The sequence below is a fragment of the Mauremys mutica genome, chromosome 2 (assembly GCF_020497125.1).
Source record: "Mauremys mutica isolate MM-2020 ecotype Southern chromosome 2, ASM2049712v1, whole genome shotgun sequence".
Taxonomy (NCBI): domain Eukaryota; kingdom Metazoa; phylum Chordata; order Testudines; family Geoemydidae; genus Mauremys; species Mauremys mutica.
Window position 1 is genome coordinate 279,964,496 of NC_059073.1, and position 27,886 is coordinate 279,992,381.

Genomic DNA, 27,886 nt, shown 5'->3' on the forward strand with positions numbered 1-27,886 from the left:
TGCAGTAGAGACCCTGAAGCTGTCTCCAAACCTAGAAAGTCCAGTAGCGCACCAGTACTGGGTTATATAATAGATTCATATTTTAATTATCTTCTATTTCATTCTTTATGCATTGTAATGTTTTGTTTGCAATTTTGACTGTTTTACATTGAGCAGGTTTTTTTGTTTAACTGTTCATAATGATCACAACAAATTATGTAAGTTGTTCCAGTTAATTTATAGACCAGCCACATGTGTATGAGTAGTTCAAATTATTCCTTCCAATGTGGAAAACTTTGGCTGATGAAACTCTGTTTACAAATGCAATGTGCTGCCCTTTCACCTACCATTAAATTCCTTTGAAGTTTCTCACAGTCCTCCTTAGGTTTGACTACCCTAAATAATTTTGCCACCTGATCTGCAAGCTGTGTGAATGAGGGTAACTCACATGTTTTCACCTAATACTCTGATTGAGCCATAGTCTCTGAAATATGAATAGCTACTAATATGTTGCTCTGCCATATAACATTTGAAATTACATTTACATTTAAATTTACAGCCTGGAAGAGAAACCACGCTCATCTTTATGCCTTCTTCAGGGAACTTAGATTTTTCTTTCTTCAAAACATTTTTGTCTTCAGGCAGATTCTTGTAAATATTTCTGAAATTAATCCATTGCCTAATACTCAGTTATGAGCAAAATCTTTCCTGTGGGTTGTACATTGGAAGTATAGGCCAACACCTATCCTGTGTCAAGCAGGATCATTGGGGGCAGGAGAGGGGTCAACATGGGGCATGAATATGCACTAAGGTTCTCTCCCAAAGCAACAGGATGGGGTCTTCTCTAGCACTCTCTTGAATGCTATGAGGGGGACCCAACTAAGGCTCCTGTTGAAGCAACCTGGCCCCAAAAGTTTGTGGTCTGCCAGTTTGGCGTGGCCAACTCCACATACATGATACGGTTGGCGGCATGTTGCTGCTTCTTGGGCCACCGTTGAGAAGTGCTCCAGAAAACCATGTCTTCCTGTTCAGCCTTTCCATATGAGACAGACAGTTGTGTGCTTGCAGGATGTCTCAGGGACCTTCTTTGCAACCAGTCCTCTTCCCCATCTGGTGTTGTATTGTAAGGGCAAGATTTTGTCCAGTCTCAAAGTACATTAAGACAAGGTTAAATTGCTGTAATGGATTGTCACAGTCCTCTGTTGGGGCTGCAACTTTTCCCTTTTTAGTTCTTTCTTCATTCTGCTGTTGCTGCTGCTTGTACCTGACTTTGGGTATGTCTACACTAGAAATGCTGCAGCACCACAGCTGCTTACCAAAGCAATAGAAGGGGGTTGTCCATTGGTGTAGTAAGTCCACCTATCTGAGAGGCGATAGCGAGGTCGACAGAATTCTTCCATCAACCCAGCAGTGTTTATAACCGGAGCTTAAGTTGATTTAATCACATTACACAGGATGTGAAATTTTTTGCAACCCTGAGCAATGTGTAGTTAAGCTGTCCTACCTTTTGTAGTGTAGACTAGCCCCTTGACTAGCAGTGCAGACGATCTGTTATTTTTTCCAAGTCCTAGTGAACACTGTACTGTAATTGGACCTCCAGGGGACTTTTTTTTATTTTCAACTTACTGCTCCCAAAGTCCAAATATGCCGCTTCAGAGATGTGCTTAAATTCTATTTAAATGGAGCTCTTTCCAAACCAGGCTTCCACCCAAGTGCCAGATTCCCTGAGGCACATTTTGGGGATCACAGGGACATAAATACACATAAAACAAAGTTGCTCACTTAGGCGTAAAAATGTGTTAAATGATTTTTCTCTTTAAACAGTTTTTATGCAAATTTAAAAAGTTCACATTTTAAGTTTGTGAATATGGTTGTTTTAGAAATATTGTGCAGTAACCTCCATATGATGTGACACAAGGAATGCTGCCAGAACTGTCATTGTGTTTTGAGCGTTAATACAAGATTGCAAATGGTACAGGGATAACTTACTTAACAGGTCATAGTACTAAATACGTGCAAGTTTCCTCAAGTATAAGTTTAGGCTGCTGTATTTTTACAGTGTTTGTATTAAATGGATATACACCTCTACCTCGATATAACGCTGTCCTTGGGAGCCAAAAAATCTTAACATGTTATAGGTGAAACCGCGTTATATCGAACTTGATTTGATCCGCCGGAGCGTGCCGCCCTGCCCCCCTCCGGAGCGCTGCTTTACCACGTTATATCCGAATTCATGTTATATCGGGTGGCATTATAATGGGGTAGAGGTGTATGTATTTGTATATGATCTGTAGCTATAACCTGTCTTTATGTAGTCATTGCTGTGAGTGTTCCATTATTCTGATCTTCCCATTAATTTTTTTAAATGTGTGTGTGATGTTTTGTATACAATAGATAATGCATGCATTTGTATCGTAGATGCATGGTTATATGTTATACATACTGTGTGTGTTATAGATATATGTATATATACACACACACACACAATGTATATGTATGTCGTGTCAGTGCTGAGAGTTTTCAACTATATTATCTTTTTGGTTGATGTGGGATTTTAATAAGGTATTTCATCTCTTTCCCCTTCTCCCCCACCACTCCTTTCTTTCAATCACCACCATTTAGATTTGCACATACTTCTTGGATACAGTAGAATATGTAAAGTTTTTTTCCCTTGGTAGACTAAGGGCTTTTAAGCATAGGAAAAATAAAAAATCTTTATTAACTTGGGCGTTTTCCACATTTTTAGCAGACTTTTATGGCAGAAAAACAAAACTACTGTTACATAATTTTAAATAATATATTTAGTAGTTAAATTGCAAATTTATTTAAAGATACACTTTAAATTATTATTTATGTTTTATTTATGGTACTTTGCATTCTGTTTGAGGAAAGTCAGATTGACCCAAAACATGACAATTAATAGGAAATCCCCCAGATTATCCTGGTTTAAAAAAGTTTCCTCTGCTTTGCAGCGAACAACTCTGCGCCTTTTGTTACTGTGGTGAACGAAGCTCATTAGGACAAGGAGAATTAAAACAATTCAGTCCAACGCTAGCGTTTACCATCCCCTGGAAGAACCAGCCTTTAAGTAAGAGTGAAACCAACGACCGCAGCGATGGAGCTTATGAGAGAACTCCAAGGCAAAACTCAGTGCCGCGCAAACAAAGAGGACAGAAGAAGTAAGTCTGTTTCATCATAAAAACTTCTGTCATAATTTTGTTGTATTGTTGATTTATTGTAGAGAGGCCAGGAAGCATATATGCAAACATTATGCAGTGATAAGTGAATAATTTGAAAATCTGAAATTATTTTAAAACCACATGATGCTTAGTATTATTAATCTGTGTTTGAAAAATTGCAAACCATGTCAGAAAAATAGCAATCTTTCTTCTGCTTCTTATTGTTAAGGTTTTTTCCCCTAGAAGTGAGAACGTGTTCTTTTTTGGAGAGTACAAAAGTAAAAGAGACAGACTTACTTTAAAAGTACAAATGTATTTGTACTCTTGAAATAGATCTTAGAGAGAGCATGCAAAAGAACAGAAGAGGAGCAACACATTAACCAGTTGATTTCTAAACTGTTGTGTTTGTGTACATTGGAGAGGCAAGAAATTTGTGGGTGTCACTTTGTAATCTTTCTTCCCTTGCCCCCTCAAAAAATAATCCTTGCGACTGTGAAAAGCAATGTGCTATATGAATACAGTATATTCTACTGTGATTAGAACTCTGTTTGTTGTTTTTGTGTATGTCAATGTTCTGTTTTTAATCCATTGAAGTATAGTAATATCCCAGGTGCCTTTTGCAATAGAGCACTTTTTAATAGCTATTTCTGAGAAATTACATTCACGTACACATTCCTGTATGGTCCATGCTGAAAGATTATTGAATGTATTTATGAAAATGAAGTTTAAAATACATCCATAACTGTGAATGCAGATCTTTTTTAGTATTTGCATAATGGAATAGATTTTTCTTAATATATATTTGGATTTTGTAATTCTGGGTTTTTGCCGTTACCATGGTTAGATGTGTTCTTGTTTCAGAGCTGTCTTGCTAATATGTGGATTCAGTTGTGCTGGCTGATTAGTAGAGGTTTTTGTAGCCTATGGGAAAGTGCAAAATTAATTTAGCTTGGAACAACTAAGCAGCTCTGTCCCTTGAGGGTGATGATGTAATCATCCCCAAGTGCCATGCTGGCTAACATCCAAGTTTAAGTACTAAAGCATTGTTGTGTTGGAGTTTTCTGATTGGTTGATAGCTTTGGACTGCTGCCAATACAGTGAAGAAGTGAAGTAGGAAATGAAACAATAACAAAGAGAGGCAGCCTTTTAAAAGGATTTAAGGTGGTACATTTTAAGGAATCCTGAATTATCAAGGCATATGTAGCATTAAAAGTATTGTAGACATTTAAATTTGAATTCATATTCAGATTATGTTTATTCAGTTTAGATACATTTTAGTTTAATAGCCCTTAATTAAGTATGAATGCTGAATCGCTATATAAAGCTGGCAGTGATTTTATCCATTTGATATTCAGGAACTATAAACACAAATTTTAAAAAAACAGGTACTCAGATTTCCTTATTATAAAATCTGATATGAATGTGTAATTCTTTTTTAGATTGATTAAAAACTGACAGTAATTCAGTAACAGGAGCCTATGTTAATAATATCTGGCTTGACTGCATAGAGGGGTATTTGCCCTTTTGCGATAGAATGGGTTAATTTAATACAGCAGTTCATAAGGGGACTATTTTATTGATAGTAATAGGTTTTACTCTTGAAGGTTTTGATTTCTGATATTGCATTTTTTTTTGTTATGACATAACCTAATTTAGTGCCAAGGATTGAAAACTTCACCCACTCACCAATAATGAGAGAGAAGCTTTTCTTGACAGATGTGGAGGGGCGGGATCTTAACCATCAATTTTTGCACAGCTTAAGCTTTCACTTACATTTCCCCCATCTCCTTGCCCTTATGTTTCTGAAGGTAATCTTCAAAATAAGCCAAATGTAAAATGATTTTACTCCTAAATCAGCACACAGCTCTGTTGCCTGCTGTAGCTCATATCTTTACCAAGCAGTAAAGTAAAATTAACATACATTTGGTCAAGTTCACTGTTCTTTTTCAGAAGGGTATGAGCATCATGAAATTGTCAAGAACTATAGCAGTTTCATGCTGCTGCTACTGTCGACATCTATGAACAGCCACGGAGGCATATGCTTGATTTATTAATGAATAGGGGACTGCCAAATTCACAGCCATGAAAAAACGTCACAGACTGTGAAATCAGAGTTCCCCAGTGACATATAGCTATTGGAGGGGTGGAACAGGGTAGGCCTGGGGGCGCCCCAGCTGGGGGCTCCTACCATTCACTGGGATCCAGCTGTTAGTCTGCCAGGCTGGGGAGGGATGGCACTTCTCCTGCGTGGCTGCTCTTGTGGGGAGATCAGACTGAAGGCAGCAGCCACAGAGCTTCCTGCAGTTTGAGGAGATTCCCAGAGGTGGAGTTGGGTCTGATCTCCCTCATGCTGCTGGGAGCACCCCAGCTGGGGGCTGCTAGTCCCCTCGGGGCTGAAGTGGGACAGGACTTCCTCTTCTCTTGCATGGCCACTCTCTGGGGAGATCAGACCCACCTACTTCAGGGAACCTCCTGCAGCTGCAGGAAGCTCTGTGGCTGCTGACAGCTCTGAAGGTTCCCAGCAATACGGGTGAGGTCAGAGCCACCTCTGGGAATCTCCCTCAGCTGCAGAAAGCTCCACAGTGCAGAAGTGAGGGTGGAAATCCTGCAACCCCCCATACATCAGCTTTGTGATTCTCCACAACCCACTTTTGGGTAGGACCCCCCCACAGTTACAACACCCTGGAATTTCAAATGTAAATGTCTGAAAATGTGAAATTGTCCAGTTTAAAAACCTGCTGGCTGTGAAATTGCTCAAAATGGACTGGGAATTTGGTAGAGCCCTAATGAAGAAGGAACCAATAAAAGATCGAGACGACCCAAATTTCACTATGGTAGCTGAGGGGACTAGACCTCTCAGTAAGGCTTAGTGCAGTGCTTTAGAAATCCAAGGCAGAAACTTTTTTTTTAAGTGGGGTTGCGGGAGTCAGGTTTCTTTGGTTAATGGGTTAGTGAGTCTGATGTTCAGTGGATAATTTTTTGGTAGGTTGGGTTAAAAAGCCAGAAAGGAGGATTCTCTGTGCTCAAATAGTATACTGTGGTGTTTGTGGGTTTTTTTAATAGGTTTGATAGATACTTCCATTTCATCATCATCTAGTGCTTTTTGTATCATTACATTCTCCTTTTCTACCCTCTTTCTCTTACACTTGGCTATTTTGTGAATTTTGGTTGTGTGGGACAAAGACATCTGCTGCCATCTAACCTTCTCCTTTCTTGGTCTTTTTCACCCTTCCCCCATACACACTAGCTGTCTGCTATCCTAGCAGCTTACCTCTGTCTGGTAGGGCAGAGTCTCCTTTGAGAATATTGTCAATGCTATACCACAGACCAGCTGTCGAGGTTGCAGAGAGGAAACCATAAGAAAGCTGCAGCTGACACCCTCTGTTTACACCACCTCCCTGTCTTTGTTCCAGGTTTTCCCATTTCCCCAGAGAAATATCCCTTCTTTGCCTGGATCTATATCTGCCTGTACTTACCTAACAATCCTCTTCTGGAGATGAAGCAAGTCAAACAAAAAATGCAGTTTGAAAAATTTTAGGATGTATATCCTGAACAATGAGACGGTCAGACTGGACAAAGGGCCATTTAACACAGTCATTTTTTCTGGTGCATATGACTTTTAACTGAAAGCATTGTTCTTCGTTTTCTCCTACTGATATAAATACTGTGTCAAAATTCAAGAAACTGGGCTAGGCCCCCCCCCCTTCTTTGATGTATGTTTTATCACACTTAGGGAAAACTCATTTGAGGCATTCTGGGTTTTTTTAGATCATTTAAAAACCACATAGCTAATTGAGTTATAAACTTAGACTGTTTTAATCGCAGAGTTACCTACCCACATTTTTTCTCTCCTTCTCTACAGAGAGAGACCTCGACAGAGTATAGCGTCATGTACAAGTGTAAGCACTCAAACTGCTTCTGACGATCAGGTTGTCAAATTCTGGGATGAACTCAGTTTAGTTGGCTTACCAGATGACATTGATGTCCAAGCCTTATTTGAGCCAACAGGTAGGTATACGTTCAGCTATTAATAGTATGTGGTACGTATTTGTAATGGTTTAACTGGAATTCAAACTAAACTTTTGTTTAAATAATTCTTTAGTTTGGTATAGTAATTGCCTCTTTTGGGGAAGTGAGGAGCAAAGGAGAAAGAAACAGAGATAATACATCATTGTTTAAACTGTCATTTTATATAACTCCTAAAGGCACAGTCCTACAAAGCCTCCTTCTCATGTGGCTTCACTGGGGCTACCTGAACAAATAACAATTAGTCATGAGAGGAAGGGCTTTCAGGATCAGGTCCTAAGATTGTAATATACATTTTTAACTTTGTTTTATTTAGGTATGTCCAAAAAATCAAGAAGCTTTGGGCTATTTTCTTAGAGCATTTTGGTTAAATGTTGCCCTACCAGCAATCTATACCATATGCTTATGTATAGGGCCCTACCAAATTCACGGCCATGGAAAATGTGTCACGGACAGTGAAATCTGGTCTCCTCCTGTGAAATCTGGTCTTTTGTGTGCTTTTACTCTATACTCTACAGATTTCATGGGAGAGGCCACTGTTTCTCAAATTGGGGGTCCTGACCCAAAAGGGAGGATTGCAGGGGGGTCGCAAGATTATTTTAAGTGGGGGTCACAGTATTGCCACCCTACTTTTGCACTGCCTTCAGAGCTGGGTATCTGGAGAGTGGCGGTTGCTGAATGAAGAACCAGCTCTGCAAGCAGCAGCGCAGAAGTAAGGGTGGCAATACTATACCACTATACCTTATTTCTGCGCTGCTGCTGGTGGCAGCACTGCCTTCAGAGCGGGATGCCCAACCAGCAGCCACTGGTCTCCAGCTGCCAAGCTCTGAAGGCGACACCGCCACCAGCAGCCGCACAGAAGTAAGGATTGCGGTACCACAACCCACCCTACAATAACCTTGTAACCCTCCATCCCCAAGTCCTTTTTTGGGTCAGGATCCCTACAGTTACACCACCATGAAATTTCAGATTTAAATAGCTGAAATCATGAAATTTACAATTTTTAAAATCCTGTGACTGTGGAATTGACCAAAATGGACTATGAATTTCGTTGGCCTTACTTATGTCTCACAAAAGAAGAAACTGTAAGAACTCAGAACTTGTTCTATAAATATTATCTCTGTGCTGAGCTTAGTAGTAGTGTCACTTTTTTTCAAAATTCTCTGAAAATTGGTTTCAAAATTTGATTGCAAAGAAACCTCTTCTAAATGAATTTAAAAAAAAAATTAGTATGGAGTCTGGTCACCTAATGTTGGATAAACTTTAATTCTTCCAAGTCATCGCTATTGGAAAATGCTTACAATTATTTCTTTCTATTTACTTTCAGTCCCTTTTTTGTGTTACTAAATGCAGAGTTGCAATATACAATTTATATGCTTAATAGTAAATTTCAAGAGGTACATACCATGAGTCTTATATGGTATGTCAGCATAGAATACCTTCATCTGAGGCGAGAAATATTAGCAGTTTGTCATTATACCATATCCTATGGCTTTCATTCTTTTGCCAGCAGCTGAACTGAAAGCCATTTTAACAGGTACTTTGAGTCCTAGACGCTCTATTTTTGTAGTCTAAGTTTCCCAATATGAGTACAGCAGGTTCTGTCCGAATAACAACAGCTCACTATTGTAATCACAATGTTTTACAAAACAGTTTATGTACCAGCCCTGTGCATGGCACCTTGTTATCTTTTAAAAATTATTATTTGTTTATGGTAGCACTCACAATATGCTTGGTGCTTTCCCAGCAGACAAAAGGAATTGATCCCTGTCCCAAGGAGTTCACAAGCTAAGGACAAATATACAGACAAACAGTAAAATAAGTGAGGGGCAAACTGAAGTTAACTTTGAGCGTATAAGTACACACAGACATGTCATAGGTGTATTTGTATATTTTGGGGTACAAAAACTAGAAGCTGAAAGGTATATAAATATGTTTGAAAACATCTGGATTTTTTTGTATATAATAAAAACTGCAGTATGTAGAGAAATTGTTGATTCCTTCCTCCTCTTCCTGTTTCAGTAAAAGACTATTGTCCTAACTCTGCAAGCACTTACCACTAAAATTAAGCTCTGTATTCTCTAGTAATGGTTGTAAGAGCAGGTCTGGGGGGTTTTTTGTTTTTTTTTAAAGGTCTTTCCTTTTAATGCTTATTTTGAAACTCAACTGCTGCTTGGCAAAGTTGTAAAATTGTGCAATTCTTTCTCAATGATAATGCATTAGGTCACTGCTGGGCTCATCACCGCTGTGCAGAGTGGTCATTGGGAGTATGCCAGACTGAAGAGCAGCTATCGGTGAACGTGGACAAAGCTGTTGTCTCAGGGAGCACAGAAGTGAGTAGAAAAAAAAGAACATTTTCCGCCAGGACTGTAAAATAAAAAAAAAAAAATTTCAAATAAGAGTACAAAATGTCACTCACTGAAAATATCAACTCCTAGAGCTTTGTTCTGCCTCCTACATTCACAGTAATGCTTTACTGTACAAGTAATCAGATTGTAATCTACAGTTGATTTCAGTGGGAAAACTTGTGGAGTATCAAGTACTACTCAGCTTGAGTTTGCATGGCAGAATCAGTTCCGTGGTTATTAGAAGCTGGCAAGGGGTTCACAGAAAAAAAAATAGATGTGTTCAAATTAGCAAATGCCTTTTTCATCACCACTAATATTCATCCTATCCTTACAAGTTTATATCACCAGAGTGCAGTTAATATGGTGTTGATATACCCAAATACTCTTAAAAAAATTGCAATGTAGGTGTCCATGCTCTAGGATCCTGCAAGGTGGAAGGGTCCCAGAGCTCAGGCTGCAGCCCAGCCCTGAACATCTATACCACAATAAAACAGCCCTGCAGCCCAAGCCCAAGGCAGCTGGCATGGGCCAGCCACGGGTGTCCAATTGCGGTGTAGACATACCCTGAGGCAATCTAGCTGTAGGGGGGAACAGGTGCAGAAATGTCTCCCAAGTGCTTGCAAGTTGCTTAGCAATTAGAGTGTGATGTGTGACTAGGATATCCACATGATAAATTGCATTTATCATGCACCTTTTAGGAAGTCAGCTGCATTCTGTCCACCAGGTCATCTGCACTAGGGCTATTTCTAACACTCAACTCCTGAACAGCCTTCAGACAACTACCATTAGGGACAAATAAATAAATAAACCAAAACTAAACTCAGCCATAAAAATGTTTCATCCAACAAATATAAAAATTCCACCACAAAATTAAAATGGTGAAAGGGCAAGGATCGGGAAATATTCAACTTTAGACCCATGATTGGTTTAAATAGTTATTTTTGATGAACTATTCGGGCTACATCTTAGTGCATTATACCACCTAAAAACCAGGAATCACTTCTGTATCAGCTGATCCAGATCCAGCTCTAGTAGAATGCAATATATTAGACCTTTAATTTGTGAGACTTCATGTGTAGAAAAACTTATTTTAGAAGTTTTTGACCTATTCATAATAACTTTTTTCCTCCTTCAGAGGCCCGTACTGTTGCAGTCAGGGTACTTAGGCAGCCTGCCTTCCAAGAGGAAAGGATAGGTAAAACAGTCCCAATAAATACAGTGGCCCAGGGCTTCTTGAGGCTCTAAACTGAGGCCCTGCGTTAAGATTAGTGTTTGGTTAAGAACTGAAAATGTTTCCCTGAACTGTGTGCTGTGGTTTTTAACCTGAAACATTTGGTTTACACCTGCCACTGTGGTGGGTGGAAGTAGGGAGCACTACTTCCCATGCATCTGTAGAAGCAGCTCTGCTACAAGTACTGAGCAGCTCCCTCATGGCTGCCTGCTGCTGTGCAGGAGGGAGAGGAGATAGTAGTTCTGGCTGCTCCATTGCCTGCTTTCCTGCCAGGTTGTGAGATTCTTGGAGAAAGCAGGATGAGAGCTCAACTGGCTCTGCCTGAGTCTAGGAGACTGTCTAGCAAAGATGGGTCCCCACCCTCACCTGGCCACTCAACTTAGCCTGGGAGAAGTGGGGAAAAAAGGAGAAGCAGACAGAACAACCAGTTAGTTATTGTTCCCAGATTCTTTGCACCAGCCATAGGTTAGAGTAGCTTGGAGGCTGCTCTAAGTTGTACTAACTGTTTATGATTGACAGGATGTCATAGGTCAACTGGTTATAGCTGGAGTACAGTGTGTTACAGCCACTTCTCTGCCCACCCTCAGCACATCCCTCTGCACCAGTGACTGCAGCAAGGGAAACATAGGAGCTGCTTATGCCAGCGCTGTACCCACACTAGGGAATCCAGCAGGGGACCTGTGGGTGATTTCCACTGTCTTTGTGCACCACCTGAGCAATGTAAAGAGAAGAACAAGGCAGAGACTCTATCCTGGAGTATTGACAGTAATGTTTGGCTCTCAAACTGAAAAGTTTTACATTACCTGCAATAATATATTATTATATAACGATAGACAATATAATAATCCTCCAAAATACTTCTATATAAATGCATAGTATTACGTAATATATTTTGGCAACTGTTCATTTGATATATTTTTGTATTTATAGCTGTTGCATTGTGCGTTCTTCAAATTTTGCTTTTCTGGTGTTATTCTCCTTTTAGTTTTTTGTGTTCTAATGCTGTAAATGTTCTGGATGCTGCTGGCAATACAGGTGTGAGTCTGTGGTTAGGTTTATTTAGATGATTTTCCATAAAACAATTTGTAGGTTGTTTCTTTAACGGGCCATCAAACTTGCTCTTATTTTTTCCCTGGCAGTCCCCCTGGCATTACATGAGTTTATGATGTGGTCTACTGCAGTAATGTCTTTGCCCAACTGGGAAGGTGTTTTCTCCATTCCTTATGTTACTTGTGCAGATTAGTTCTGACATGCAAAGAATGTTTTTTGTTAGCAAGATTGTTTGGGGTTTTTTTGTTTGTTTGTTTTTATTCTCTATTTTGCTGGAAACATCTTGTAGGTTTTCTTACCTTGAGGGTCTTTTTAATTTGGAATTTGAATTATTGTTTCTCAGTACTTGGGATATCTGTTTCTGATTGTCTTTTAACTGGATTTGACAGTGTTTCTTATTACTCTGTTTATCAGTTGAGATGTCCATTTGGCTTCATTGAACTTGTGATTGCATTAATAAAGCTTGTGTAAGCATATTTTCACTGACCTGTTCCAAAATGTGTGTGTAAATCATTTTCTGTTTCTACTTGGCTCTTACTTTCTGCTGGGTTAAAATTTTTAAGTGTAGTCCACACCTGTATGTTTCACAAAATGTTCTGCTTAGATTTTATCTTCTGTGATTCACGCCTTTGATTCACTGGTTTTGAAGGCATTAGAATTTATTTGTTCAGACGTATGACAAATTCATTTTTTGTATTTTCTTTTTTGCCTAGTTCTATGTTAGTTGCTTTGATTTTGTTACCCAGTCTCCATTCCGTCTCTGATTATTGTTGATATATCCATGATGTCTTGTTTTTTCATGGTTTAAGGGACTTAATGGATCAGGTTATTTTATTTCATAGCTGACAAGTAAATGACCAAATAGACCATTATATGTGTGGTAATGTATGTGGATGTGCTATTTCTGGACTTTAGCAAAGCTTTTGATACAGTCTCCCACAGTATTCTTGCCAGCAAGTTAAAGAAGTATGGGCTGGATGAATGGACGGTAAGGTGGATAGAAAACTGGCTAGATGATCAGGCTCAACGGGTAGTGATCAATGGTTCCATGTCTAGTTGGCAGCTGGTATCAAGTGGAGTGCCCCAAGGGTCAGTGCTGGGGCCGGTTTTGTTCAATATTTTCATTAACGATGTGGAGGATGGTGTGGACTGCACCCTTAGCAAGTTTGCAGATGACACTAAACTGGGAGGAGTGGTTGATACGCTGGAGGGTAGGGCTAGGATACAGAGGGACCTAGACAAATTAGAGGATTGGGCCAAAAGAAATATGATGAGGTTCAACAAGGACAAGTGCAGAGTCCTGCACTTAGGACGGAAGAATCCCATGCACTGCTACAGACTAGGGACCGAATGGCTGGGCAGCAGTTCTGCAGAAAAGGACCTAGGGGTTACGGTGGACGAAAAGCTGAATATGAGTCAACAGTGTGCCCTTGTTGCCAAGAAGGCTAATGGCATTTTGGGTTGTATAAGTAGGGGCATTTCCAGCAGATCGAGGGATGTGATCATTCCCCTCTATTCAGCACTGGTGAGGCCTCATTTGGAGTACTGTGTCCAGTTTTGGGCCCCACACTACAAGAAGGATGTGGATAAATTGGAGAGAGTCCAGCGGAGGGCAACAAAAATGATTAGGGGGCTGGAGCACATGACTTATGAGGAGAGGCTGAGGGAACTGGGATTGTTTAGCCTGCAGAAGAGAAGAATGAGGGGGGATTTGATAGCTGCTTTCAACTACCTGAAAGGGGGTTCCAAAGAGGATGGATCTAGACTGTTTTCTCAGTGGTAGAAGATGACAGAACAAGGAGTAATGGTCTCAAGTTGCAGAGGGGGAGGTTTAGGTTGGACATTAGGAAAAACTTTTTCACTAGTAGGGTGGTGAACTGGAATGGGTTACCTAGGGAGGTGGTGGAATCTCCTTCCTTAGAGGTTTTTAAGGTCAGGCTTGACAAAGCCCTGGCTGGGATGATTTAGTTGGGTTTGGTCCTGCTTTGAGCAGGGGGTTGGACTAGATGACCTCCTGAGGTCCCTTCCAACCCTGAGATTCTATGATTCTATGTGCCTTGTTAATGTGTAGTCTATCTGAGTCCTTTTACCCCTTTGTTCATCTTACCCACCTGAGCCAAAGAAAGAGTTTCTCAAGACCACTCTTAAGGTTAAAAAGTTACATGTCCATGGGACTCCAAGATCATTCTTTCAAGTTCAATATGGTGTAAACTCCAGAGAGATACATTCCAGCTCTTACATTTCAGATGTCTTTTGAAAAGGCTTTTGGCATAAAATCCAATTTTGCTTGTATTTTTGGATCACCATATTTTTCGTAAAACTTTTTATATATAATTTCCAGTTATTTGATTGAATGCAAAATATAACTAAGTCACTAATATTGGTTCCTTAAAATACTCTATACGGTATGTGAAAATAAGTCTGAAATAATGAAGCAAAGAAGTAGCCACATTGTTAATTTGATACAAGACTGGAAGATCAGACTTTAGCCAGAGACACAGGGTAGAGCAAGAGATTTTCACAAGTCTTTCTAGGTGAGAAATGAAAGTACAGTATTACATGGCTGTACCTACTAAACAAAACCAAACCAAACTATTAAAAAAGATACAGAGTTTTAAAAGGCGAGAAAGAGAAGTATCCTGCTTTTGTCTGTACCTCCGGGTCCAGTCTTTTGCATCTCTAACTGCATCCTTGATCATGCTGTCTTGATACTTGGTACCTTGATACAGGGTGCACTTCCTATTTTAATTCTAATTAAATTGGAGGCCTCCAGGGATTACAGCTGTTGAGTTTTTAACAAAGATTATTTTGAAACATTTTCAGGTATTTTAAACACTGCTTTGTAATTTCCATGTTTAATTTACATATTTTGATGAGGTGAGTGTTTTCCTGTGTTCTGCTAAGGCAGTGTAAAAATTGCTGCTTGTTTGCATTAAATGGCTCAATTCAGGACATGTTACCAGTGTAGAAGGATATGGGCTAATGTCACCACAGTCAGGAACTGCTGTCAAATAGTTCCATTAAAAATGGCCAATTCTCCTTCTCTGCTCCCTTCTGGAAAAGGGAAAGACTTCACTCCTGAGTATGGCACTCCCCTCTCTTCTTGTTCTTCTTATTTAATACTGTACTTGTGTATGGAATTTCATAGGTAAATAAAAGGACACAGTCCATATCCAGAGGAGCGTGCATTCTAGATTAAAGCAATATACGTCAAAAAGTATAATGGGAAATGTCTAGGGAAGGACTGGGTGGACGCACTGTTAATGAGACACACAGTTTGCCCAAAAAGGACAAATAGCGCTCGGTGGCGGTTTAGCGAGTTGTATGTTAGTTATCTTGAAATAAGGGTGTCTATTTTTTAACATCACTTCTTTTGTTCTTGTTGATCTTAGAAGGACTAATGGCATTTGAATTGCTGCCTTTATATACACCACACAATAAAGAAGTTGCTGTAGCAGTAACTTTCCCAACCACTCTTCTCTTCTGATAGCACTTAGACAGCAGCCTACAAAGCTAGGCGAGCTCACTCATCTGGAGCACAGAGGCTGAAGAAAAGTGGTACTGAAGGAAATCAAGAGGGCATGTGTTTGTATCGCCTGAAATGCGAGTAGGTAGGAAGCCATTTAAATAGGGTGCGTGAAACAGTCCTCCCAATCTACTGTCTCACCTTTTCCACTGTCTCCAATTCAAATTCGCTGTATCTCATTGGTCACAGAGGACATGTACAGCTCTGCCACTCCCTGTTATCCAGTTTTGTCTTTTACTGTGTTATCCTTTATCCCTCCATTTCACCAGTGATGACAGCCTTGTCTGCCCACTTGTGTATTGCTCTCACAATTGTCTTCAAACCTTCTTCCATGCTCCCACTGTGCATGAAATGCCCAACCTGAACTGATCCGTAAAGCCACTACCTTTTCCTCCTTCATATCCATGCTCAGGGCTTACTACTTCTGTGATTCTTACCAGAAGGGGCAGGTTATGGGGAACTTTGTCATAGCTCAAATATTTGTAATAATTTTTTTTTAACAGTAGTATATAAATGTCAATATTTGAATGTGTCAAGTATCAGAGGGATAGCCGTGTTAGTCTGGATCTGTAAAAGCAGCAAAGAATCCAGTGGCACTTTATAGACTAACAGACGTTTTGCAGCATGAGCTTTCGTGGGTGAATACCCACTTCTTCAGATGCAAGCGAATGTATCTTTCTCACCCTTTATATGTTTCTTGTCTTCTTGAGATTTGTCTACAGTTGTTGTGGTGAGGTTTTTTTTTGTTTTTTTTTTGGTGCTGATTTAACTAAATCAGTAGAAATATGGTTTAGTTAAATTGGTGCAACCCTCTAGTGTGGACACTTGTACTGGTATAAAGGTGTTTATGCTACTGCTGCTTATTATACTTATGTAGCTGTGTCCATACTAGAGAGATGCACCAAGTTAGGTAAATCAATTTTTCTACTGATTTTAGTTAAATCAGTCCAAAAACTGTATGTAGACAAGGCCGTAGATACCTATGTATCTATCTGCGTCTATCTATATATCTCTACCTATCACAGTAGGACCATGACCCTCATTGTGACTTCTGGGAGCTATCATAATACCAACAACATATAACAACCAGGTCATCTAATTGCATAGTGCTTGTTTGCAGTGCATCAGATGAGATGACCGAACTCACAGTTTCTCAGTGCTCTGAGTCCATGTTCTTCCTGTCTCATAAGTGGAAGGACTGTTGATTTTTTTATTTTTAAAAAAGGACACGTCAGAAGTTCCACCTACTCTAACTTACACCTTTTCCCAAGCAGGATCATCGTTACTCATCAGTGTTCAGAGCGACTTAGTTTATGGCCTACCATCAGAAAATGCATTGAGCTGGGACTCAGGAACCCCTAGTTCTTCTTTGAGTAGTGTCCCTGTCAGTGCTCCCCTTCAGGATGTGGGTGCTCTGTTTTCAGGTGCACATGCACCCCTGGGCCTTTGATCAGAAATTTTGGTAGAGATGCCTGTTTGGGCTGTGCATGTGCTCTCGTGCCCCACTCGGAGGATATATAGGGCTGGGCGGGCGAACTGTTCTCAGTTCCTCCTCAACCGCCTTCGGCCTAGAAGTCATCTCGGGAATCATCTCTTCCTTCGGGGGATACTGCTCAGGAGTCGCCTGTCCCCATAGGGACACTAATCAAAGAAAAAGTTACTCACTTTGTGCAGTAATTAGAGTTCTTTGACATGTGTTTCCCTGTGAGTGCCCTCCTTCCCCTCTGCTTTGGAGTTTCCTTGTGGAACTTCATAGTAGAGAAGGAAGTGAGAGTGGTTCACTCACACAGGCCTATGTTTCCTTGGAGCAGAGCATGAGGATGTATGGGGCGCATGCGTGGGCTGAACATGCACTGCTACCAAAAATGTCTGATCAAAGCCATAGGGGTTTATGCTCACCTGAAGTGGTGCACCCATATGAGTCACATGTCAAGGAACTCCGGTTATTGCACAAGGTGAGTAACCTCTCCTTGTCCCAGCTCTCACATGTACTTCCTCCAGGGCCATGAGCAAGTCACTTAACCTTTTTTGATACTGTTTTCTGATTTGCGGAATGGGGATAATACCTACCTCACTGGTCGGATGAGGGTTGTTTAGGTCCTGTTTATAAAGTGCTTTGAATGTGGAAAATGTGGTGTAATTGCTAAGTATTCTTAGTAGTAGTGGTAGTAGATTGATTTACATAGTGACTCATCTTTTCAAATGAATTGCAGAGCTCTCAGAAATTACTTTGTCTTTAGTGTCCTCTAAATGTTTCTGTGTGACCTAAGCAACTATTTAAGGCATACAATATGTATTCAGTGATGTTTCTCGTCCTGATTTCTCTTCTGATGTGATTGTTGAGTGTGTTATCCTCTTTTACACCATTATCCCATTGCACCACCAAGCTGCCATATGGTACTTTTCTTAAATAATTGATTCCCCCAAACATCGCATTTTACAGACTAGAAACTGCTTCTACTTCTGTCTTACTAGGCATTTCTCTATAGTTGTATTTGTCTTTTATTTTTGGTCCAGATGTGAAGCATTCTGGCTAAGTAGCCTCCTTTGCTTATACACTCTATTGTCATAATTGTAACTCTTCATTTGACATGATGGAGCAGGATGAGTGAAATATAGGCAATATACATGCTTCTTCATGCGACATACGCTGTTAGCCAGTTTATCAGGCAGCAGTATTCAAATACTAGCATACAGTAGAAATTTTTACCCAGGTCAACAGCCTGATGTATTAGATAGTTCAGTTTTCCATGGATTCCCTGTATATTATTTTCCAGCTTCTCCGAAGGATGGACACACACACACAGAGGACTGGGTTAATCAGCACTCCCAACCTGACCCCTTATATGCCCTTGGACTCAGCAGGCTGGGTTGAACAGCACTTTCAATCTGCCACCCTTATATGCCCCTGGACTCAGCGGAGTGGGTCGAGCAGCACTTCCAAGCAAATGAGGCTAGGGGAGTTTCCTTAATTCCTTTATGCCAAGGGTTTAGGTGTGTCTTCCACTGCCTTTTCATTGCTTTTTGTAAGTCTTTCTTCTGATGCAAATTTGGCTCAAGCTGAGGCTGAGGAAGGGGGGCCAGACAGGCTGGGTACTGTGCCCTGGTTCCCCAAGAACACAGAGCTGCTAGATAACAGGAGAGAGCTCTCCAGTTGGCATAATTACTCCACCTCCACGAGGGCTGTAGCTGTGTTTGTAGGAGAACTGTCCACACTGGCACTTAGGTGGGTGTAACTTGCATCGCTCGGGGGGGGGGGTGTCTTTTCACACACCCCCCCCGAGTGATGTAAATTATATCAACAAAAAGTGGTAGTGTAGATCTGCCCTGAGTATTGGGATTAAAGAAGAGACACTCCCATTCTAGTCCTCAGTGCCCCCAAATACATACCGGCTCCAGGGGCAATAGCAACAAAGTATGAGAAAACTAGATCCTTCAGTGTGTTGTGATTTTCCCCCCACACCACCCAAGACGCTATTTTTTTGTACTCTTGACAATTCCCCAACTCAATATTTGTTTTTTAACATAATTTCTCAGTAATGAAGCAATGGATTTCAAACAAATAAAGGCTCCAAAGCTATTTAGAAGCATGAAGTTTTTTTCCCATTAGGATCTAACTTCCTTAAAATGTCAGATTTTTGGGCTTAATTACTTGAAACCAATTTTCAGCTGTCCATGATTACCTTATAATTCAGAGATTTTCAAGTACAGTGGAATATTTTCACATTTGTCTGTCTTTATACCCAAAGACAGTACTCAAATGTAAATATTTATGAAAATCCACTAATACTAAAATGAAACCAAGCAAGTCACCTATCCTAAGCAAGATTTTCAGCCTCCATATATTCCTGTTGTTATTCTTGGATATATTCTATGGGTATTATAGGACTTACATAGATTCCACCCTTGGACTTGCACCTTCGCTGTGTAAGAAAAGTAAGGGTCTGAATTGAAATCTGCCTTCAACCGCAGAAGACAAAAAATATTTTTTTGGAGGATAGAGGCAGAAAGGGGCTGTCTGGATAGCAAAAAAACAAATGAGATCTTGTACAATTAATGAGATGGGGTCTGAAATGGATTTTAATGGGGTTTTTTGTTTTTGTTTTGTTTAAAAAGACAACATAATTTAACTTATTTTTGAGTTTATTGATTTAATTGCTGCTCACTTCGAAATGTTTGGATGATAAAGTACCCTATAAACTATATATTATTGCAAGAAACAGCAAGGTGATGAAGGTGATATCGCAGGAATGCAGTGAGATGATATAATTGAATTGGGTTGAGTGATGATTATTTTCTTTGATTATCATGATTGATTCTTCTTTGATTCCTGTCAGCAGCAACAATGGGGCTGAATGAAGTTTTTCCACCACTTTCTGTTTTGTACCAACTTCATGGCTTCATTCATCTTTAAAGCTTTTTGTTCTATTATGTCATTCTCCATTGTGTCTATCCAACACATCCTCAGTCTTCCTCTGTTTCTAGTTCCTTGCACTTTGGTATGTATCATCATATATGGTATCCTTTCTAGGTTCATTCTTGACGTGTGTCCAAGCCATCACAATCGTCTTTCTTAAATCTTATATAAACAGTCCAATTTTGTATAATTTAATTTTTATTTTCTGAAATACTGACATTCTTTGAATTCCTCTCAGCCAGTTCATTTCTTCAGTCAATATCTCTCTTTTGTCGACTTTCCTCAGACTGCAAAGTTCAGACCCATTCAGCATCCTTGGCCTGACAATGCTCTCATATATGCTGATTTTCATTTTCATCTAAATGTCTTTCCAGATCTTGCAGAGTTTTTCAAATGCAGTAGCGGCTAGTCTGATTCTTCTTTGAACAGGGAATCTTCACAAACCACATTCTTCAATCTTAATCCTCCAAAACACAGATTTTTTTCACTTGTTCTAGTTCTGTGTCACCGATTTTCATCTTTACTTCTTCCTTTGTCTTTCCCTCACCATAGTTTTTGTCTTTCCCATACTGATCTTCAGTCTGAATTTTTGCTTTCACCATGAACTTTGTTAGTTATTCTCAAGTATTCCTTGCTCAGTGCTGTGAGGTCAACAACAGCTGTCAATCTAAGGTTATTCATTGGCCTCCCACATAACATGACTCCTCTCATTTCACCTCTCCATGCTACAGCCATTACTGTTTCCTGTACCAAGTTGAACAAATCCAGCGATAGGTGCATCTTTGACTCGCTTTTAAATGATTGTCCCAAACAATTCTGTCAGCTTTTTGTCTACTCTCACTGCACTCGTTGACTTGCTGTAGATGTTTTCTATCAGCTTGATCAGTTTCTTAGGGATGCATACATTCTCAAGACTTGCCATAGCCCTTTCTGCCAAATGCTATCAAAAGCCTCTTTGACGTCTCTAAAGTTGTTGTAACAGTTTTAGTTGTGTTCTGTATGCTTCTCCAATTTCTGTCATATCACAAATAGCTGATCTGTCGTACTTCATCCTGGTCTAAATCCTGCCTGTTACTCTGCAAGTGCCACTTTCATGTACATCATCTTTCTCTTCTCCAACCTCTTAGTGAATGCTTTTCCTGGAACACTCAATCAGCTGATCCTTCTGTAGTTCATGCACTCTTATCTCCTTTTTTATAGATTAGTACCGGTATCGCTTTCCATCACTTTCACAGTTGATTAAATGGATTAATTTTTGCTCACTGGCAAGGAATTTTGCCTATTTCACTTCATAACATGAAATTAGAAATAACTTGCTAACTCTTCCTTTTATAAATTATCAAATTTCAGTCAGTGAGAAAAATTTAAAAGAAAGACAAGCCAAGAAGCAGAAATTATTAAATGAAAAGCCTGCTTCCAGGATGATGTTTCACTGTTTCAGCAAGATACGTTGTTCTTCACTTGCGCTCCTCCAGTCTGTTGTGAAGTGTTACTGACTTATTGGGTATGTCTGCACTGTGACATAAGCCTGTGCTTTGCCCGGGCTCAAGCCTAACCCCCTTGTATTTACACTGCAATCGTGCTAACCCAAGGCTTGGACCCAGGGTCCCAGGGCCTTGCAGGGCTGGAGGGTCTGATCTTGAATAAAGCTGGGTCCCTGGGTCTTGGCCCTATTGCTTTGCAGTGTAGACGCAGCACTACTTGACTCAAATCCCAGGGGTCGGCCAGAAGTATCCCACAATTCCATGGGACCACTTCCTTAGTCCTCTCTGTTCCAACAATCTGCAATCCACTGTATTGTAAACAGAAGCCACCCCTCACCCCCCTTTGTGAATGGCAGCAGTTCAGGTCAGCATTAACCCATTTTCTTATGATCACTAATCTGCAAGCACACTATCAGGGAGCCTCCTGGGTTTGCAATGGAGAGCAAAACCAATCAAGGCTTTTGCAAAGCAAGCTGCTTCCTGGTAACATGCAGGGCAGGCAGTAAAGTTTTCTCACAGTGGACCACAGTCCTAGGTCTAGAGCAGCCACATTTTGGGGTGGGGGAGTGAAAGGGATTCTGGGATATGGTTACTTTGACTTGGGTGTGCGCACTGCAGTGTGGATGCTAGATCCGTAGGTTTGAGTACGGTTTAGAACCCTGAAGTCCACGGTTCCTTAACATGGGTCAGCTGACTTGAATCCTACTAACCCTGGACTTACATTGCAGTGTAGACATACACACGGTGGCAGCCATGTTTCAATGCAGAGATGCCTTCATTCCATTTGTAGAGTGCTTTGGGATGTTTCTGGGTGGAAAGTGCTATGTAATGTGAGTTATGCCAGCCTTTTTCATTTTCATTTCAGTGCCTTCTCTGTCTGATCAGTGTCTTGAGAATCATAAAATGCTGTTACAAGAGAAGTTACAAAGAAATTTGTCATGATTAGGTGCAAAAATGTAATAGAGTAACATTATATCATGAGGTGTCAGAACAGAGAACCAAATGATGGTGGAGTGGATGAATTATAGAGGATTTTTATTGTTGTGTTTACATATAGAAGCTTTATTCAGTCAGTGGCATCCATAAATATTCAGACTGATTTTTCAGTCCTTCACCATAATATGCTTGCTCCATAATAATTGTCTCAATAGTTCTGCTCTTTTGGGTGGGAGACAGGGTATATTTTAATGAGGTGAATTTAGCAAGAAGTAATCAATAATATTTATAATCCAGTATGTTTTTGTTGCATGGAAAGGGCAGTGATGTATTAGCCTATAGTATTTAGTTGCTGAGAAGTGGAGGAGGAAAAGGGTATGCAGATTTTTTCCCTTTAATTTTTCCATTTTTAAAATTAATTGACTCTGCCACATGTTGTCTATGGAACAGTGGAGCTCTTTGATCAATTAAATGATGCGTCCACGCACATACGAGAATTTATTGAAGGTTTTGCCTGTATGCCAAGAAGATCATCAGTAGCCTGGTAAGCTACAAGTGATGGTGGAGGCCAGTTTTATTACTACTTCCTGCCCATAGAGTGTGTGGACTGAGTTGTGACACTTTTAAGCATCTGTCCATAGCTGAAAAGGCTATAGGTTAGCTAATCTAGTGTAATATTTGTATTTTCACTTTGTATAAGCAATCTTCTCTATTTGTGATAACAACATTAGGGTTCTTTCAAAAGTAGAAAAACTTTCTTTCAATGCATATTAATGTGATTTCTGTGACTTTAATGCTTACTGTCCTACTGACTTTACCTGAACTCAGGTATTGCAGATATGGAGAAAAACATAACCTTTTATCTTCCTGTTTGAGGGATAGGAGAAAACCTATTGAATTACATCACAGACACTTATTCATGATTATTATTATTTATTTGTAGAAAGTAGTAACGAGGTCAGGGGGCTAAAGTATGGACATGCTAGTGCAGTGTAGACCTCCCACTCTTAAAAAAGTATTTGAGGCTTCCCTTTAAAGGGAAACATTTTGTTTTTCAGTCTCACCTACTTCTCCTACTGAAGTGTTGCTCCTGGTTTCCTGCTACAGTGCCAAGAGAATGTTCTGTGGAAAGTAGATTGTGTTCTCTTGGCATTGAAGCAGGAAAGCAGTTGCAGCCCTAGAAGTTTTCCCTTATTTTCTTCAATCAGAGTGCTTTGAAAAATGTTCACTTCTTGAGCTCTAGATTTTGAATATCGGGGGACTAGAATGAGGGAGGAGATGTTATTGCTACAAAGAAATTTCAAAAAGGATTTGATGATGAATAGACTGGAGGTAAAGAATAGATGCTAGGGAAAAGCATTGGAAGCAGACAGAATAGACAAGAGCCACCGAAAGAGAAGCAGCAACAGCCCAAAACTAAAAGCTGAAAGGCCTATCAGAGAAACATCCTGAGCAAGGGCCTGTGTTTGTGAAGGAATTTCCAGTGCAGGTTTCCTTTATCCCGTAACACTCCCTGAAATGATTTACTGAAAGCTCTGAAGTAACAGTTAGTATGTGTTCTGAACCAGTAAATGTATTTAGCAATGAGCATTTCATTCTTCTGCATTGATTGAGTAGGAAACGTTTTTTCATAACGTGCTCAGCTAAAACCTTCTACACTTGTTTTTTCCTTGGAGTCTTTCTGTAAAGCTCTTACAGCAATGAGGCAGTGACATTATAGTTAAAGATGAGGTTGCACTTTCATACTAGGCGCCTGATCTCAAGGGCTTATAACTTCCCTACCTCAAATTGTCTTTCGGGGCCTAAAATATCTCATGTCTGGCCTCAGACTAAAGGTCATCCTTTAAAAAAAAAAAAAACCATTTAAAGGAAAATTGCAGTAGTCTTTAGTGGTCGTCTTGGGCAGGATTCTGCTCTGGGCTCTCACAAGTATGCTTTAAAGAGAGGAGGAATTCTGGATGATTCAAACAAATCCTCCTGATGGGTCCCATGGAACACACCCTCCTAGCCAGGAGCCAGGGTCTACCCTGGTGTGATTCTGCTTAGCACAACATAGGAAGGTAGATTCTTTCACTTTTCTCCCCTCCTTGTGTTTCTCCTAGGGATGGCTCGACAGCACTTGGATGGCTACAGGGAAAAAAAGCCACTTAGAGTGTATAAGTTAAACAAGGAAATGTCAAAGTACTAATTTAAAAAATACTTCAAACATTTCAAAATATCCACTGAATCAAGTGAAGCTGTGGTATAATCTCTGGGGATGCCATTTTACTAATTCTAGCAGTACAGGATGAGCAGAGATCTGTCAAGAGACACAGGAAATAGTGGGAATTTTTTACACCTTTTAGATAAATTCTGAATTTTTTTTTCTAGGATTGTTTTGGGTTGCTGTTTGGATACTTGTAAAACTTAAGAAATCACCACTAAAAACATGGCTTTAAAAGGAAAATATGGAAAGCTCCTGTGTATCTAATGTAACCCTCATCTTCTTTTCCTAATACACACCACTAAGCTGATAGCATGGCAGCTTCCTGTTTAATTAGTTTATATTCAACTCTTTCCATAGATAAAGTTGCTGGGTTATTTTTAATATTAGTGGTTTAGGTCCTGTTTTTGTAAACACTTCTGTGATGGGTGCTGATACAAGATCCAAGATAAATTATTGTTTATTATAGTTAGTTCCCAGAAGTCCTAATCCGGAATTGGGGTCCCATTGTACTAGGTGCTGTGTAAGAACGTTAAAGACCTGTTCCCTGCTTTGAAGAGCTTACAATATAATAAACAGACACACGTGAGTAAATGGGACTACTCACATGAGAAAAATTACTTAGGTGTATGTTTGCAGAACTGTGTCATAAGTCATGTAGTATTCTTAGATTAACTGACTACAGACTCTGTTTTATTGCAGTTTTTCTTTTTAAGTTGTTTTTATCTGATCATGAAAAATGTTTTTTCACATTTTAAGGATGTAGTTCACATGCTTTCTTAGACTGAGAAATCAAAAAATGTTTAGATTTTTATATAAAAATAATTTCTGCAAATCCTGTAGTCCTTACTCAAGCAAAACTCCCAGGGGAGTTTAGCCTCAGTACAGAGTATAGGATTATTTGTCTCAGTAATTATTTTTCCTGATAAGATTATGGGTTTTGTTAAATTGCATTAAGGGTGTGCATCCATTACATGATCTTGCAAGGTGCTGAACTCTCTGGCACTGTACCAGGAAAGCACATAGGAACGTGTTTAATATTAAGCTTATGAATTGTCCAATTGAAGTCAATTGACTTCAGTTTGCATTTAAGCACATACTTAAATGTTTTGTGGGATTGGGGCCAGAGTGTTCAGCATCTTGCAGGATTAAGCCCTTAAAGAAAAAAATATGCATATATACACACAAAGGCCCTGATCTTCCTTCCATTGAAGCCAGTGGGAAGATTCCCTTTGACTTCTTTGGTGCAGCATCAGGCCCAAAATTGTAGGTTGAGAATTAAGGCTTTGTGCACCAGTATGAAGTAATACTGTAAATCCAGGAGATCTCAGATGTGGACTACATCATACTAGAGATGTGTCATGGACCACCACCTTCCTGTTTCCTGTCACATAGACCAGCTTGCCTCTCATTCACAACAGCATAATATTTCTGTGGCAACTACAGCAATCACTTGGAAAAGTATTTTAATGAATCAACTGTTTTAGTATTTGATCCTTTTATGAATAAGTTATTACTACCTACATCATTTCATGTCACCTTTCCATCCGTTTTATGAATCTAAGCTGGAAACAAGAAGCAGAGCCAGCACCATGTGACAGGTCAGCTCGTGGCAGTCAACATCTAAGTGGTCTGTGGAACACCATAAAAAACTGATGAGGTTGCATGTTTCTTAAGTTAGCACCTTCCATCATATTGTAGAGCAGCTTTTCTGCCAACACATTTTTGCAGGCTGTTGCATGTTGCATTTAAAGATGGCAACGTTTTGCTCAAGACTTCAGTGAAAAATTTGCACATGAAATAGGTAACGTAAAAACATACCATTGAAATTGTTTGTTTTGGCATTATTGAGATTAAAGGGACATTATCAACTTGTAATCCAGCTAGTTTTAAAAAATATGTTAAAAGTATTTTCAGGTGTTACCCATGCCCATGAGTCTCCCCAGCCAATTTTTATGGTTTTACAAACACATTTTCCTATTATTTTAAAAATGTTTTCCTTGCCTCTGTTGTATGAAAGACTTACTTACACAAAAAACTGTGGAAACTGACTGACTATGCAGAGTAAACAGTGAAACTGACTATAGACAAAAGGGCTGTCAAATATACAAGCAACCAGTAAAAAAAAGTTTGTTCTCTAATTTCTTTCAGTTACAGCGATGTTAGGAGTCACTTGTAACAAAAACAGGTAAAATATTTCCAGGGAGATATGACTTTTAAGTTGATGATAACCCTCCACTTACCTTTAAAGGTTTTCATGGTGTGGAACTTTGTGGGAAACAAAGGCTTGCATTTTGGATAAATCAACTTTAGTGTACTCTCTGTGGTAACAGAATTTGTTAAGATCTTCCAAATGTTAAATAGGTAATTTTGTTTTAAAAGGCTCTGACTTGAAGTAGATGGTGAGTTATTGGGCAGACAGTTACAGTTTGTTCATTCATTACATCAGATTGTGCCTTGAGCACCTTGATTATGTTTGTGCTTTGTCAGACCTAGAATACTGTGATGGATACGTCCCCTAGTAAAGGCTGGACCTGGCAGCAGTGCTCACTCATCTGAGAAAGAAAAAGGTCAAAGTACTCACCAGGCAGGTAGAACTTGAAGCTAGGAACCACAAAACATCAGAAGGAGTCATATTCACATAATTTTATGTGCAGTAATGTTGGCAGGTCATTTATTTAGTCTGTTGCACAAATATCAACCTTATTAAAACAACCTGCAGTAATTTTGTTTTCTATCCAGTTGATTTAACTTCTTTAATTGGAATAAATCCAGTTATACCACTTCTTGCTTTGTGGGTTCTTTTATTAATAAATTATTGACCACTGCTGAAATGTTAGGGTGCTAATTTGGCATTAAGATGTCCACGCTGTAAAGTGATAGCATAGTTTTTAGAAAATAGTGGTAACTAATGTGAGTAGTCTCCTTGAAATCACTAGGACTACTTGCCTGAGTAAGGTAAGCAGGATTTGGCTCTTGGTTCTTTAAGAGGCTATTAGTGGTAAGTAGTGTTTATTTTTACTATCATTTGTATTATGGGAAGGCCTAGGGACACCAGTGAAGGAACAGGACTCCATTGAGAGAGCCTCTGTACAGACAAGTAACAAAGAAAACCATCTCTGCCCCAATGACTTCACATTCTAGGGGGTGGATTGTAAGCCTATAGTCGAGTTATGATCCATCGTGGGTAAGGGGCAGCGTCTAGATTCACTGCCCCAGGAGTAGGGCAGGACGTAGAGTATGACACTGAAGGTCTCAGACTGGTTCCTGATTCCCCTTTGCTCCAGTCTTTTTGTTGGCACGGATTAGTTCCCCCTCTTTGCTGGCTCCTGTGTGTGACCCGGTGCAATTGAAAGGGGGCAGATCCAAGGGACTAACTCAGTCCCTGCCCCTGCCAACCTACTCCCATTCCCTACCAGCCCATTTGGGAGAGGAAGTAGCTGCCTGCTGGTAGCTGCTCTCCCCCTCCTGCTCAGGCTCCAGCAATTGAGTCTTAGTTTATTACTA

The 27,886-nt window shown here is 39.8% G+C and overlaps 1 protein-coding gene across 1 annotated transcript in view; it reads left to right on the forward strand.

Moving 5' to 3' along the window:
- Nucleotides 1–27,886, forward strand: part of KMT2C (lysine methyltransferase 2C) — a 313,192-nt gene that overhangs the window by 109,867 nt on the left and 175,439 nt on the right. Inside the window, exons 4-6 of the mRNA XM_045003252.1 lie at nt 2,952–3,158; nt 7,021–7,166; nt 9,408–9,517. Of these exons, the coding sequence (XP_044859187.1) occupies nt 2,952–3,158; nt 7,021–7,166; nt 9,408–9,517 (463 nt within the window). The remainder of the gene's footprint in view (nt 1–2,951; nt 3,159–7,020; nt 7,167–9,407; nt 9,518–27,886) is intronic.